The sequence below is a fragment of the Belonocnema kinseyi genome, chromosome 3, assembly GCF_010883055.1.
Source record: "Belonocnema kinseyi isolate 2016_QV_RU_SX_M_011 chromosome 3, B_treatae_v1, whole genome shotgun sequence".
NCBI classification, from domain to species: Eukaryota; Metazoa; Arthropoda; class Insecta; order Hymenoptera; family Cynipidae; genus Belonocnema; species Belonocnema kinseyi.
This window is the reverse complement of record NC_046659.1, coordinates 19,008,260-19,023,991: the sequence shown is the minus strand read 5'-3', so window position 1 is coordinate 19,023,991 and position 15,732 is coordinate 19,008,260. Positions and strand designations below refer to the sequence as shown.

The window sequence follows — 15,732 nt, the reverse complement described above, 5'->3', positions numbered from 1 at the left end:
CTGCAGATAATCTGCAGTTACCTCGTAAATTATGTACAGAGCTAGTGTTCAAAATTTTAAAAGGATCGGTGCAGTAGTTTTGAAGTTAGGAGGGGCACCGACTTTGTAAACGTGAGTTGTGGGAAAAACGCTTTAAAGTTTTGAACACTAAAAAATTTGGAATAAAACATAATCGATTCATAATCGATGGCAGGTCCATAAAGAATGTTGCTATCATCCATGATGTCTAAATCATCCTTTTGCTCCTGTCTGCCACGAATCCTGTCTTCTTTCGTCTGGTTTTTCAGCTCTGAGTCGTGTTGTCCTGTGCTGAGTCGTGAATGAGGCGCGGTTGCTAAACCCGCTGTGTATCCTCGTCAGTTTTGCTACGATTCATCTCAGATTTTCACACAATATTATTAAAGGGTTCTCCATTCAGAACATCAAATAAAAAAAATGTTTTTTTTTTAACGTTACCCCCCGCCCCTTAATAGGAAACACTATCGAAAACACTAGACATTTTTTGTTATCGTAGTTTCTACACTTTCATTCGAATTCAAAACGTTAGATGTAATTTCCACAAAGCTTCTTCTTCTTTTGCTTCTGGACAGATACAAACACAGGAATTCGTCCTGAACGTTAAAGACTTAGCGAATAATACTTTAGAGTATAAACTATCGTGTGTCCAATCACGAACTATGAATTCGTATGCATTTAGTCGGCAGAAATGATTGGCTGAACACGTAGTAACTATGCATAGCTACCAATAAAAATGCAGAACGGCACGCGTAGACCAATAAAGATTGAGAATTTATTCTAACGCAGAATGTCATAGAGGGAATGGTGAATAACTTTTCTCTTTTAAAAGTAGAATTAGAAAATAGTTTGGGGATTAATGAAAAGAACTAAAAAAAACCTAAACGAAAAAAAATCACTGAGTTTTCCCGATAAAGAATTTTTCCCACTAAAATCCCCAATGAAGACCCAAAATACCCCTAAATCTAGTGGGAAACCCCCTGATCTGGCAACACGTTTGTTGGGTGTAGGGTGTGGGGCTCTAACCCTGTAAACTCTTGTGTTATCTGGGGCGCTGGCGGACTTGAGTTTGGGCGCACACCAACTCCGCTCACGGTCAACTACCCTCCGAACACAAATCCTGAATTCCGCTCGGGTCAAAAGTAGGTAGTTTTGGTGGTCGCACACGTACTCCGCTCACGGTCAACCACCCCCCGAACACATAGTAAATTTTGCTCGGTTCAAAAGTAGGTAGTTTCGGTGAGCACGAATTCCGCTCAAGAGGTTTACAAGTTTCCCTCCTATTAGAATTAAATGCATTTCAAATTATGTTTCTCAATTTCATTACATTTTAGAATAATTCTGTAACAAGACATTTAGTTTCAAAAAGATGTTCATCAATATTTTATTTATAAATTCAAACTATAAAGAATAATTTTATTTATATAAGGCATGCCTACATATACTACAGTCTATAGAGAGAGCGGTGACAATGATTGACTCTACTGTTTCTCTCTCTTCGCTTTTTTTCCTTTGTCATATAACTGTTTGAGCAAATCACACTGATTTTTGTAAAAATACTTCTTTCACACAAGTTTACTTTGTTTAGTTTAATTTTTGAAGTTCTTTTCTAAATTCAATAAATAGATATTATGTTATATATTGCTATCATTCTTTAGATTTCGGATCAGTTTCAACTATAGTGATCTATAGTGTTAAGTCATATTTATGACACTTAGATTAGAATTGCCTAAGACATTTCAGCATACGATGATGTCACAGTTCAGTTAATTCTTCAGACAACATTTTTACACGTGATACGGGTTAATAGTTAGCAATATTCTAATTTTTTAATAATTCTTAGACATAATTTTCAATTTCTTTGGTATTAGCATTAAATAATGTTTAATTATTTAAATTTATATTCATCAATTTATAAACTGAAAAGTGTTAAAAGCTTCCATTTCACGGGCATAAAATATTGAGAGTTTGGATTTAAAAAGTTTTAAGCCTCACTTTTAAAAGTTCAAAATTCAAAATTATTCCACTTTGAATGTTTTAATTTGTAGTTCATTTTTTATAACTTCAAGTTACAAAATTTGCGTCTTATAAAGTTTGAATCTATTAATTTTAATGACCATGGCGAATTCATTCTTAATTGTGCAATTTGTATTTGTAGCCAAAAAGTTGTTCTTTTTCGACCTAAAATGATAAATATTAAGAAAATCGCAAATACGTAATTTTAAATGACATGAATCAATTATTTTATACTTGAATAAAAAACTTCAAGCGTAAGTTTCCTTGTTGTTTAATAAGGATTAATCATTAATGTCTTTTAATATATATTAATTTGAAATGATCATATTGCTATATTCTATCTATTTGTCATATTAGGTCGAGAAGGGACAACTTTTTGGCAGCAGAACCTGTTAATTTCGGCAGATTCTTGTAGTTGTTAATTCTGGTAAAAAATAAAAACTACGATAAAATACAACAAATTACAAAAAAAGTACAAAGTTCGCCCAACTAATAGAAAAAAGTTGTATTTTCCTATCATTTTAATTGTAATTTATTGTGTTTATCGGTGAATTCCTTTCAAAATAGTTATAGTGTTTGTGAATTTTTGTAAAAAAATTTCTAGTAGGGCAATACATGAATTTTATGCCATTTTTTCCGCAGAATTGCACTTTTTTAGACAAAATCTGCCTACAAACCAATTTTCAATGGATTTCAATGTTTTTTTTATTGACCGTGGGCCTTTCAGGTATAGTATCAGTGCACAAAAATATTTTAAATAATTCTGTTCTTATTCATTAGTAAAGTATCATATCAAAGAGTCTGAAAATGCATTTTTAGTTGAGTTTGCTAAGAAAATAGAGCCTGTGCTTGGAAAAATGGTCAAGATGCGTAATTTTATATAAAAGGAAATATTTTTTGTTGCATAAAAAGTTGTTGGTTAGTCAAAATGAATTGAGAAATTGAAGAAATTTAAAAAAAAATTAAATGTACAACGCTGAATCTTTAGGAAAATTAAAATATACCGAAACCCCTTTTAAGTGTACTCCTTCGAAACGAAAAAATCTCACTTAGGTTTACTGGGGAAGGGCTCCCACCATCGTTCTCACCGTGAGCGGAGTCCCTCCATATGCTGATGCGATTAGTTGACATATATATGGGAAGCTTGAATGGGCGCTCACTCAAATCTAAATAGGCGGAGTTCTTATGCGCCCTCCTAAATGGTACCCCGAGAGATATTCAGGAAGGAAATAAAGATGGCCCGAAACCATGCAGGTAAAATCCCGACCGTGAGCGGAGTTCGTGTGCGCCGCTAGAATCTAGTGCTTTATATGTAAGGATGACTTGGGGTGGGGTAGAGTTCCTCTAGGGAGAGTTGTGTCACGTTACTTTCTGCGTCAACGAAGCTACGTTTGATACTTTCCAGGAAATAGAACAAATATTCAGATCATTGCACCCGATTGTACAAAATTGCTCTTTCGTCTAAGAATTTGTAATCAAACTAAATCAAAGAAAAAAGACAATGAAAATAAATACGATAGCAAAAGCATGGTTATGCATATAACTTCACCATATAAGAATTTAGGTTCTTAGAGTTTTAAACTTTAAAAAAAAAACGAAGAATTTTATTTTTTTAACTGCAATTTATCTTCCATTATTGTTTTTATAGTATAATGTATAAATTTGAAATGTAATTGCAGATAAGCGATCGCCTGCAGCATGAATTCTCTGTGATATTTATTGTATAATTAAAAAATTTTAATTGAAATATAATTCTAACCAAATCAGCAGTAAAAACTTTTCTACTTTATTTATGTAATTTACATTTTAGTTGTATCATAAACCCTCTCTTACGTTTCACCTATTGTTCTAAAATAGACTTATTTGAAAAAAATTTTAGGACTAAAAAACATTACACACACCTATTGTAAAAAAGGGTTTTAACCTCATAAAAATATTTATTTTATTTCTGATTTCTCAACTCTGTTTAAAAATATTACTTTAATGTGATCTTTATTTTGGGCTTCTCTATGATTCAATTACATTTATTTTTATTCGAAATAATTTAATCAAAAGGTGTTGAAGAAAAAGCCATAACCTTAGAATTCAATTTGTTTACTTTACTTCACAAACAATACAATTAGACATTTTTCTTCATGTTTTGTCTCATTTTAATTTTTGTTTTCGTAAAAATTGAAAATATGTAGTATAAAATTTGATTTAGCTAGTTAATTAATATTGTAAAAATTCATGTCATTAAAAAAATTATTTTGTACATTTTAATAATTTTCTATTAAAACATCTAAATACTTATTATTGTTATTCAACTTACTATCTATTACATGTTACAACCTTTATCAAACTGTCTTAAATAATAGTATTTTTTTAAAGTGTGTATGAATAAGATTTTTCACCTTTCAAACATTCTTTCTATTACAACTACATTATTATTATTTTTTTTTAAATTTATTTGCTATTCTATCAGTGCCTGAACATTAAATTTGACTTGAAAGTCGCGCCAATTTCAAAACATCCGATTCGGCTTTAGCGGCACCAATCAGAAGCGGAGTAAGTGGTGACACAACTCTCCCTTGAGGAACTCTAGGGTGGGGTGTATGGTGAAAGGGGAGAAGAGACTTTGCACTGTAGCAAGTATCTCTTTTCTATGCATGCTGTTTTGCAAGCTCCGGATTTTTATTTCTTTTCCTCACTCTTCCTATTCTTATCTTTCTCAGTATCTTTCTTTACCGGTTCCTGCATGTTTACTGACATTCGCTCATATGGCTTACTTAATATTTGGTAATTCTGGTAACCACTAAAACTTATTCATATAATCGATTTTCAAACCTAATATTTCTATCATATTGGTAACTATTATTCTTATCGATCTTTAATCTGTGGCAAGCCTAAATAATAAATATTTTTTCCTAATGACTTATTTTCATTTGGATCAATACCTGTTCCACAATTTTTAAGTTTGGCAATTTGCGATTATTAATGCATTATTTATTGGTTTCTTAATTTTATAATGTAATTCTATTACTATCTTTTACACTGGAAAGAAAAACTGGGTCATTTTGACCCATTTCCTTCTCGTTGTTGCTATTCCTCAACTATGGGACATATACTAAATCGTTTTCTTGAATTCTATCCATTTATTGAGAGAAATGAACTGCTGTGGTTTCATTTCATAGCCGCTAATATTATTGCGAACATACATCATGTATACCTTGAACTACTCTGTGGATCATTTTGACCCATATATGTTTTTTTACTTTTGCGCCAATCGTGCCACAAGAGCTCAAAGAAAAATTTCGGACAAATTTTTGTTTAGCTTCGGAGATTTGGAATAAATTCACGAAGAACTCAGGTGTATGCTTCAAGCCTTCTCAACATATGACCGCAGACGAATAGCTGTATGCTTGCAAAAACTGTTGCTTATTTGTTCTGTTTATCTCTAAGAAGCCAGGAAAAATATGGCATAAAATGCTGGCTTCTGCCAGTATGTTATGCCTTTTTCTTCTGCACATTGTGCAGAAGAAGCTTTATGCCTTCTTCTTCTGCACATTGTTGCAACCATGATAACGACGATCCCATATAGATCATTTTGATCCACGCGGTAGTTCAGGTGGCATGGTCAATCTCGGTCGTTCTAGTGTTTACAATTTTTCACCAATGTATGATTGATTTGCACCGGTATCCACTAACACTCCAAATACATGATCTTTAAAACCTGTCACGAGTTAACGTCTTATGTCGTCCGAGTCATTTATGCCTGTATTTACATATTCGGGTGGTGTTTGGTTTCGTTGGCTACGTTCCGCCTTTAATAGGCACCGTTTCCTTTTCCCTGATCTATTGTATACCAACAATCGCGTTGAAAATCGCCTTGGTCTCGCAGTTATAGCATGTAATGAGTTTCCGCGTTCATCCCCTTTGTTTCTCTTTATTCTGTGTATTTTTTGCCAGTGTTCTTAATTTGATTTCCTGACTTGTTGTCTTTATTTTCGATTAATTGATTATTTTCTTCTGCGTTATATAAAAGCGTTGACATTTGCGGAGAATTTTTAATTTGTCGTGTATGTGTGTAATTCCTAACAACTGATTAATTACATTTAATAATTGACCTGCTAAGTTTGGATTTCTAAAGTTATTATTTGTAAATCTTGGATTTCCTGAGATTCCTAAATATCTGTTGATTTTGTTGCCTATGTGAAAAAAGTTCTTGAAATTCATAGGAGATTTAAAAAATTTAAAAAATGGTTTGAAAGAATTTCAAGCAAAAATTTTCAATTTTGTCATATTACATAATTTTGGAAAAAATTTGAGTAAGTTTAAGAGATATTCAAAAGTGTTGAAACGATTCAAAAATAAATAAAACTTGTAAAGTTTTTTTCTAAATTCTGTCAAGTTTCTCGAAAATGAAAGATATTTTTTCAGGTTCCTAGGAAAAATTAAAATAACTTTTTATTTCTAAAAATTAATTTGAAGAAATTATTTAAAAACCTTTTAGAAAATTTCAAAAATGGTCAAAGAAGAAGCTGACAGATTTTAGGGCAATTTTTAAAATTTTGCAGAATAAATAAAAAATGCAGAAAAGATTTGAATAATTTTAAAAATTAGAAGGCTTAGAAGGTCTGACAAAATTAAAAAACAAGAAGAATTTTCCTTATATTCGTGTAGAAGTTTTAAATAATTATTTATTTTGAACAATGAAGTATAAGTCTTTAGGGGATTTATTCTGACTTCTTTAAACAATCATTATTTACTTTCACAATTGTTTCCCCTTTTAAGTCGTAGGAGTTGTAAAAGAGTATTTTCTTCAGGATATTCAGTACTTTTAAAGAAAACCATTTGCCCAAACAATTTTTTTTCCGGTAAATCGTAAAAAAATATTATGCATTGCAAAGTGATGATACAATGAAGTAGTACTCGGTTCTGAATTTCGAGGCCGCGCTATTGAATAATTTTTGTCCAATTTCTTGTATACGTCATCTACATAATCATTTCTTGACGCACACTGAGCCGATTAATAAACAAAATATAACTATTTGATCGAAAAAAGGCTCTGCTTGCTCAGAGATATGATTTTGTGGATGACGTGTGCAATAAAGCAGACAAAAATATTCAACCGGACGGTGTCAAAATTCAGAAACGAGTACTCAATTGCCGTACGGTTGAATATTTTTGTCTACCTTATTGCATACATAATCAACATAATCATATCTCGGAGCAAGAAGGGCCAGTTTTTCGATAAATGTTTATATTTTGTTTAATAATCAAAGAGGGAAGAACAGTAGTAGTAACGTGCAGTTTTAACTGTCTATGCATTTTCGCAGCGTATAATGTAGAATGTATAATCTATGGTGTAAACATTTTATTAAAAAATCGGCTCTTTGTCCTTCAAGATATGATTATGTAGATCAGACCTGCCCATTGAGGGGAAACCGACTCATTCACCACATGTTCGAGTTTCACCGCCAGTTCTCTACTCAGCTTCGCAGGCTTGGGGTGTTGGTCGTTTTTTGAAATGGAAGGGACGTATCCAGCGCTGTAGATACGTAGTATCTCGTAAGGTGTCTTAGGGAACTGATTTTAAAATAAATTGAAGTAATTTGGAATATAAATACTTAATATATTAACAGTAAAAGAATGCATAAGTCTTACAAATAAGAAAAGTACATAATAGGTTGTTTGAAGAAAGTTGGAAGTAAATCTTCGAAGCCAATAATTTCATGGAAAATAGGTTTATTCTGAAAAATTCTTGAAATTTTAAACCTTAAATCAAAAAATATTTCTAAAAGGAGTGTTTTGCAATATAATTTTTGGATATAATCATTACAATAAATTTTGAACATAAAATGTTGGGTAAAAGTTGGTTGCAGCTTCAAACACGCTAATTCATTTCGGTAATGATTTTGTCCAACTTATTAGCATTAACATTTTAGGGAATTATTATCATTTGATAAAAAAAGTATAACTTATTTTTATATTTTATCGGGCATTTTGAACAAAAAATGCGTGTCATACTTTAGTAACGCCATTTTCAATTTTTATTTTCTCCAAACAGAATACTTCTTTCTGATGCATAATTTTGTATTCTTATTCTGTATCCTAGAATCGCGGGAGGAAGTTTATGTTTTTGTGAAAAACTACAAATTCTATAAAAAAAATCACAAATTAAGGCCGATTTTAAAAACACGCTGAATGAATTTTTTCGGGAGTAATTTAACTTTGTACGTTGACCTTTATATACCCTTTTTAAGAAATGTAATATCTCGAGTGTGTAGTTTCTTTTTTTTCAGTGTGACTCTTGCAGAAGTAAAAGTTAAAAGTGTTAAGAATTCTTGTAATTTTATCAGACTTGTACTGTACTTCTGCACACTGTTAGAAAAACCGGATCGAAATTTGATATACATGTGAGTAAAGTCATTTGTACATTCAGTATATTGAATATATCATAATATTCTAGAATTAATATACGAGAACCTTTAACGTATTGTGATGAACTAAAATATTTTTAAATATTGAAAAGTAAATTTAATGACCTACAATTCGTCGATTATATTCTTATTTATAATTAAAGTGCACTGTCCGGATGAAATTTTCTTAAAAACTCACTGTAAATATCCGAATTTTAACGCGAGTACCCTGCTTTAGGGTCAGGTATATTAATTATTCGCCTAATTGAACTTTTCCACATAAAACCCACTATAATTGATGTTTAACTACAAAAAAATTATGTTATATTATATGACTCATCGGGAACTTCAGTTCGCAAAAACGCCCTATGATGCACTTGATAGTTATCCGTGATATACAAAGTGAACCTACCTGAGAGCCGTTAGCGCTCAGTTTTAACATTTGCAGATATAAAATCTACTTATTGTAAATAACTCATTTTTGTGGGAGAACTCAGCGAAATTTTCAACTTTAACAAGTTTATTACAATAGAGAATTTTAAGACCTTTTTTATTGAACTATTTAATTCCCCTTAAATACGAAATAAAAGAGGCAATTACATTCTCTACACTATATTACTGTATTGCAATAAACTCATGTTTAATGTATGAATTTTTATAAGTATTGAAGGGAAATGATTTCAACTTTTTTTTAAAACATCAGGTTACACTTTACAAAGAAATTGTCAACTTTATTTGAAATTAGGATCTTGCAACACAACTATTTAAAGTTATGGCGCTTATACATTTCCCTTTTTAATATTGTAAAGTATAATGTAATAATATAATAACTATACATATTTTGAAATTGTTGCAGTATTGATAAAATCATATTCCTGTCATGAAAAGATATAATTTTTTAGCCCAGGATATCAGTAAACATTCCTCTTTCGTCCGAGTTGCATTTTACAGCATTAAAATAAAAGTATTACATTTCAAATTGTTTGCCCTAAAGTACCTACTTCAAAACGTATCTGCGCTACTGAATTCTGGAACGTACGTCACGTGGCACACACCACGAAGAACCACGACGCCTTTCCAGTAGCTAGTGGAGGTTGGTGGTGGTGTTAAAATCCCATGTGGCTTTTGAGTCTTCAAATTTTGAACGGACTACTGAATTGCTAAATATCTTAAACTAAAAAAGCACTTTTTATTGTATCATCAATTGCAGTAAATAATATTTTTGTACGATTTATGGGGAAAAATTGTTCGCCAAATTAAGTTTTTTTTACAAAGTACTAAATATTCTGCAGAAAATAATTTAACTTATAGTAATAAACTATAAATTAATAATAAAAGTCAAACCTATGCACAAAATACTTGTAAACACTCTACTTATGTATGAAAGATTATGTATGTGGAAAAAATTCTAAAAAATACCGTCTTTAGCCTGAATTTGTTAGAAAACTGTGATGTAAATACGCAGAATGTAAATATTCACATTATTACTGCAAATATTAACCGATTTTAATGATTTTTTTTTAATTTCTTGTGATTATATAAATAAATAAATTCTGTCAATTGAAATTGAATTAATTAATGATTTCATAATCTCAGTTTTTTAACTGGCCGAAATCTCATAGAAATGCCCGAGTTTATTTGTTTCGGTTAATTCTTCTACCCCGGGGAGTCTGCGGACTGGAGTTTGACAAGGGTGATCATTAGGGTGGTCCAAAAATGCATGGCAAAATTTTTTTGCATGATAGAGGGCAACGACTCCCCCCCCCCCCATTTTATTGCAAATCCGAAAAAAGAAATTCCGTACTTTTTTATTATTTTTATTTTATTTTAACAGGTGCCGGTTTTGGCTTGAAGTTTCCCATGTAAAATGCATGGGGAAAAATCACTTTTTTGAACTTTTATAATAATTTTTTGGGATTTGAAAAAATTTGAGGGGAAAGTATTGGGGCCTGTAGAGAATTATCTAACGAAGAATTTCATTTATCAGACATATGGGTTTGACACCCCTAACACACCCCCACGAGTACCTGAAAACTACAGTTAAAACCAAAAATGTCAATTTTTCATGAAATCAACCTTTTGATCACTGTAGTCTCGTTTTTTTTTTACTTAAAATTATTAATATTGCTCTAGTGGATATATTTATTATCATTGGTGAATTAATTTTTAATTTTTTAAACAAATGGAATTTGTTTAAATAATATTTTTTCTCGAAAATTCTTTTTCCCCTTAAAAACTATTTCTATTAATCTAGTAGAATATTCATTAACGTTGGTTAATTAATGCTTTATTATTTAAACAAATGGGATTTGTTTAAACAATTCTTTTCGAAATTTCGTTTTTTCCTTTAAAAATATTACTACTAGTCTAGTGGAATATTTATCAACATTGTTTGACTAAATTTATTTGAAAAAATTTTTTTAATAAAAATTACTACTTAAATATTACGGATAAATTAATTATTATTAAATTTATTATAAGTTAGTTATTAATTATTACTGATAAATATTCCACTAGACCAACAGAAATCATTTTCACTTTTAAAAAATCGAAACGAAGTTATTTAAACAGATTCCTTTCGTTCAAATAATTGAAAATAAATGAATTAATGTTAATAAATATTCCACTAGACCAATAGTAATCATTTTTAGGGAAAAATCGAAGTAAAAAAAAATTATTTAAACACCTAGTTTGATAATTCTCTACAGGCTTCCATATTTTCCCGTCACATTTTTTTAAACCCTAAAAATTTATTCCAAAAACTTAAACAAGTGATTTTTCCCCATGCATTTTACATGCATGTGCAGCTATTACTAAGTGTCACTGTTATTTTTCTCAATTGTTCTCTCCTTTTATTTTAATTCCACAAAATCTAAACATTTGATCGAAAAATCGACTGTGCTTGCTCCAAGATATGGTTAATTAGATGAGGTATGCAAAAAATTCGACGAAAATATTCAACCGTGCGGCCTCAAAATTCAGACGTGATTAGAATTTAGGATATAGGGCCTTAATTAATTACCTTTAATTTTATATTTTGCTAATTCTGTTTCACATTCTCGTCCTGAAATTTATAACTGTTAAATCTTAAAAAGTATTACTTGCAATATAGATTTTGTACTCTAATATTAAGTTCTCATATGGTTTTCTCAATCGCTATTCTAGGCTTCGACGTGGCATTAGTTTCTAAAAAAATTATTGTTTAATATATGTAAAGAACGCGTAAATGTCCCGGTATTTCGTTTGATTGCAAAACTTGATTTTATTTTTAATTATTTGCAGAATATCTCTCATTTAAACATGCGTCTTTAAAATCAATCATAAATTGATCCAAATTTTGCCAATCGCGTCTCTATTTACTCGATACCTACTTCACTCTTCGTCTTCAAAAACCGGGTCTGAATTTTCAAAAATTTCAATTTCGTTGTGTTTATAAGCCCTATGAAATCTGAATAAGTTATTCAAAATGTAAGTAGGACCATTTTCCGTATTATTTTTTTTTAATTTGATTAACCAGTTTGACATGATTTAAAATGGCATTTGAATCATTCCAAAAGGATATAAAGGTGCTGTGATTTCTTAAGTGTTATTCTCCATTCTATCTTCTCTTTCTCTCTCAGTTACTTCTTCCCTATCGATTCGATTTCGTGTCTTATATTCGTAGTAAGGTGCATTTGATTTTCTTATGATTGATTGCCTTTGAACTAGTTGTGGGAACGAGTATCCATCCCCTAGACCGCTGCGCTTTAAATTTGTGATTTGAGACTTTGTTTTTGCTAACACGGGTCTTTGCTTACTATAATTTAATTCTGTATCTTTCAAGTAAATATTTCCTTCCGCCCTGAACTCCTGTCGGGGAAATGTAGCCCCCGGCGTCATAGTGGTCCCAAGCCAATGAAGTCTGACGTATGCGGAATAGGTCGTGGGTGGGGGGTAGGAGAAGTGGGTCTAGCGCCACTTTAGCGCTTTCCACTGTCCCTATTCCTTATTCAGCATACCCCATTCACCCCTTATCTTTGCCAATTCTGTTTCCTTGAGCACCATTCATTTCACCATTGGCTGGGCCAAGGATGGTCCAAGGCTGAGTAAAATTTGTTTTGTACAATTTTTTACAATTAAGATTATATTCCGTGTATTAAGAAATATTTTATTTTACCTTAATTTTGCAAGATTTGCCAAATCAATATTGGGTTACTTGTATTAAGAAACATTGGCTTTGTTTTATACACACAAAAATAGTACCTCAAAATTTTCTTTTTAAATATGAGAAAATCATCAAGTATTTTTAAAGTTTATGATAAACACAATAAAATATGTTTAAATACTTACATTCAATATAATTCCACTTATTACATTGGAGAAAATAAAAACACTAGTGCAAATTTGCACTACTTCCAAGTTTTGACCTTGCTGCCTGAGCGGTTTCAAAGTGAATGACATCAGCTTTGACGTAGCAAATAGCCTAGGGTGATGGCCATTTTACGTCGTGGGGAGAGATTCTTGGTTTACGCAGGTAGAAGGTTACAGAAGTAAGAAATTTCACGAGGTGCGAATTCATAGCAGTGTGGTTATTGGGGGTTAAAGGAATTTCTGTAAATCATACAGAATGTCTTCAAATCATACGTAATTTTGTCATAAAATCTGACAGAATACGAATCTAGGCGTTAACACTATAATGAACTAATAGACTGCAATTGATACTAATTTGTAATTCATTTTTCACAGCTAATTAAAATATATTGTTTGTTGCAGATGAAGGATCCAATCCCGAACCTGATCCAGACTATACAGAATACATGTCGGGAAAGAATACAAGCAAGTACAATCACTCAGGAAGTTCAGTCTCCGATGGGATGCCAGGCCTTGATCTCTCAGATCCGAAACAATTGGCCGAATTTGCACGCCCTGGTCATAAATTAAAAATTCGCAAGCAACAAATGATGGATGGTGTAGAACGCACGATTGCTTGCCCACACAAAGGGTGCACAAAAATGTTCCGAGATAATAGTGCGATGCGTAAACATTTACATACGCACGGACCGCGAGTGCATGTATGTGCTGAATGTGGAAAGGCCTTTGTCGAGAGTTCTAAACTTAAAAGGCATCAGTTAGTTCATACAGGAGAAAAACCTTTTCAATGCACATTTGAAGGATGTGGCAAAAGGTTCAGTTTAGACTTTAATCTCCGTACGCATGTAAGAATACATACTGGGGATAGGCCGTACGTTTGTCCATTCGATGGATGTAGTAAAAAATTCGCCCAGTCTACCAACTTAAAATCGCATATATTGACTCACGCAAAAGCCAAGTAAGAACACAAAATTATTTCCTTAGTATTTATTACTCAGCGCAGTATAGCCAATATCATTCCTACTGCTGGGTAGTGATATCCGCTAAATGTTACATATTAAGCAAACATATACCGTCAACCGGGCTGAATCGCTACATTTTTTCAGAAACAATGTCTCAGAAGTGATGGAGAAAGTGCCTAAATTGTCTCAAACGTTCAAGGCGGCCTCACACCTTGTTGGTTTCAAAAATTAAATTTTGTTGTTGCATTTTTCTAATCTAAAGGGTCTTAGAAATAAGCCTCTAAAAGGGTTTTGCAGAATGCTTTTTACTTTAAAAGATATGGCTCGTCAATAATGACTGCGCACGGCCAGTTTGCGCGCTCCTGTGTCGCTCCAGCGCTACTGAAATGTGAATGGTGTTCCAGACCGACCTATATTTCTCGTAAATTTCATCGTGAATTTAACCTTGACCAGGAAGGAAAACTCTATGAACCAGGCGTTGCAGACTTAACGTATTTCCCACAACTCAACGTATCGCGATACATTTTTTTTTTTTAATTCACCTGAAACGCTTGAGGTCCTGATCGTTCATTTGCAACAAATTTCGTTTTGTTGATTTTTTGCAGCTTTAAATAGGTCTGAAAAATTAATAAAAAATTACTTTTGTTTCTTAATTTTGTAATGCCTTGTGTCTGTTTTTCAACAAAATTGAATTCTTTACTTTGAATTTTATTTTTTACGATTAAAACGAAAACTGCGCAACCTATATGAAAATGATTATTGACAAATATGTGGCTCTTTTTACTTGAATAACTTTTTCCATATTTTCTTCATAGTTCGTGTCGTTTTTCCTAAAATTAAATTTACAAATTTTTAATGATGTCTTTTACAAATGAAACAAAAACTATGTGTCTATAAAAAAGTGATTAATAAGTAATTTGTAGATCTTTTTGGGGGAATTTTTGATTTTTCATTATACCTTCTGTGATAAAAATTTGAATTTTCAATTTTTTAAAATAAATTCCCAAATTTGTTTTATTAATCATGCAGGGCTTTAAAAAAACAACATTTTTCGTTTCTTGATATAATATTTCTATCTTAAAATTTTTCTTTGTGGGTTCTAAAACTATATGCTGAATCGCAACTTAACCCGAATAGTATCTTTAAAGTTATCCGGTATACAGACAACAACGATAACGACAGACACCATCGTAAAACCGTTTTTTTCAGATTCAGGGAGTCTAGATACGTGGATAATCAAAGAAATCCGCGGTAGTCAGTTTTAACAGAAAACTAATACATTCTCCTTTGTAAAAAGGACATTTCTGCACTTGCTTTGCGAAAACGCTTATTTTTCTGCTATATCACATCATGAGCTCTAGTAGCAAAGTCAATGGTCGTTGATTCTTTGAATAAAGGTGTAGGTATTTGATTTTTTAAGGTTATCTTGCCGAAAAGAAAACTCGGGATTGGCGTAAAAGTTACACCAATGTGTAAGAAAAGTGTAACCAGTGGAATAAGCTATTACTATTAATTATTCTATATAATTGCTCAATAGGCCTGGGTGTTAAAAGTCATTTCTCATTTAAAAATTGGTTAAATGGTCTCGCTGAGTACTAGAATCAACCGATGCTAATAGGATGGACATCTACAAACACAAGTTTCACAACCTTAAACTTTTAGGTGATCAATGAGCGATCAATCAAAATCGACATCGAATGCGAAACATCTATGTTTCAATGTTTTCTGATGTTGATGGCCCATGATTACAAGCGACCAATTCAACTAAAACAGATTGAAAACTAAAAAAGCTTCATCTTTGCAAAAAAAATTGATTTTTAACGAAAATAAAATTTTAACAAAATACATAATTTTCCAACATAACACTTCTGTTGGAGAAAACTAAATCAGAGATAAAAATATGTGCAGAATGAGATGGCAACAGTTCCTTTAGACCCTTGAATCAGCTGAGACTGAACGGTCATCGAACCCCTTCCAGTTTTTCGAAA

At 31.8% G+C, this 15,732-nt stretch overlaps 1 protein-coding gene across 1 annotated transcript in view; it reads left to right on the top strand.

Annotated features, from left to right (window-relative positions):
- The window catches only part of LOC117169005 (transcriptional repressor protein YY1-like), a 166,619-nt gene that overhangs the window by 75,492 nt on the left and 75,395 nt on the right, over nucleotides 1-15,732 (top strand). Inside the window, exon 2 of the mRNA XM_033355048.1 lies at nucleotides 13,185-13,740. Coding sequence (XP_033210939.1) covers nucleotides 13,185-13,740 — 556 coding nt within the window. The remainder of the gene's footprint in view (nucleotides 1-13,184; nucleotides 13,741-15,732) is intronic.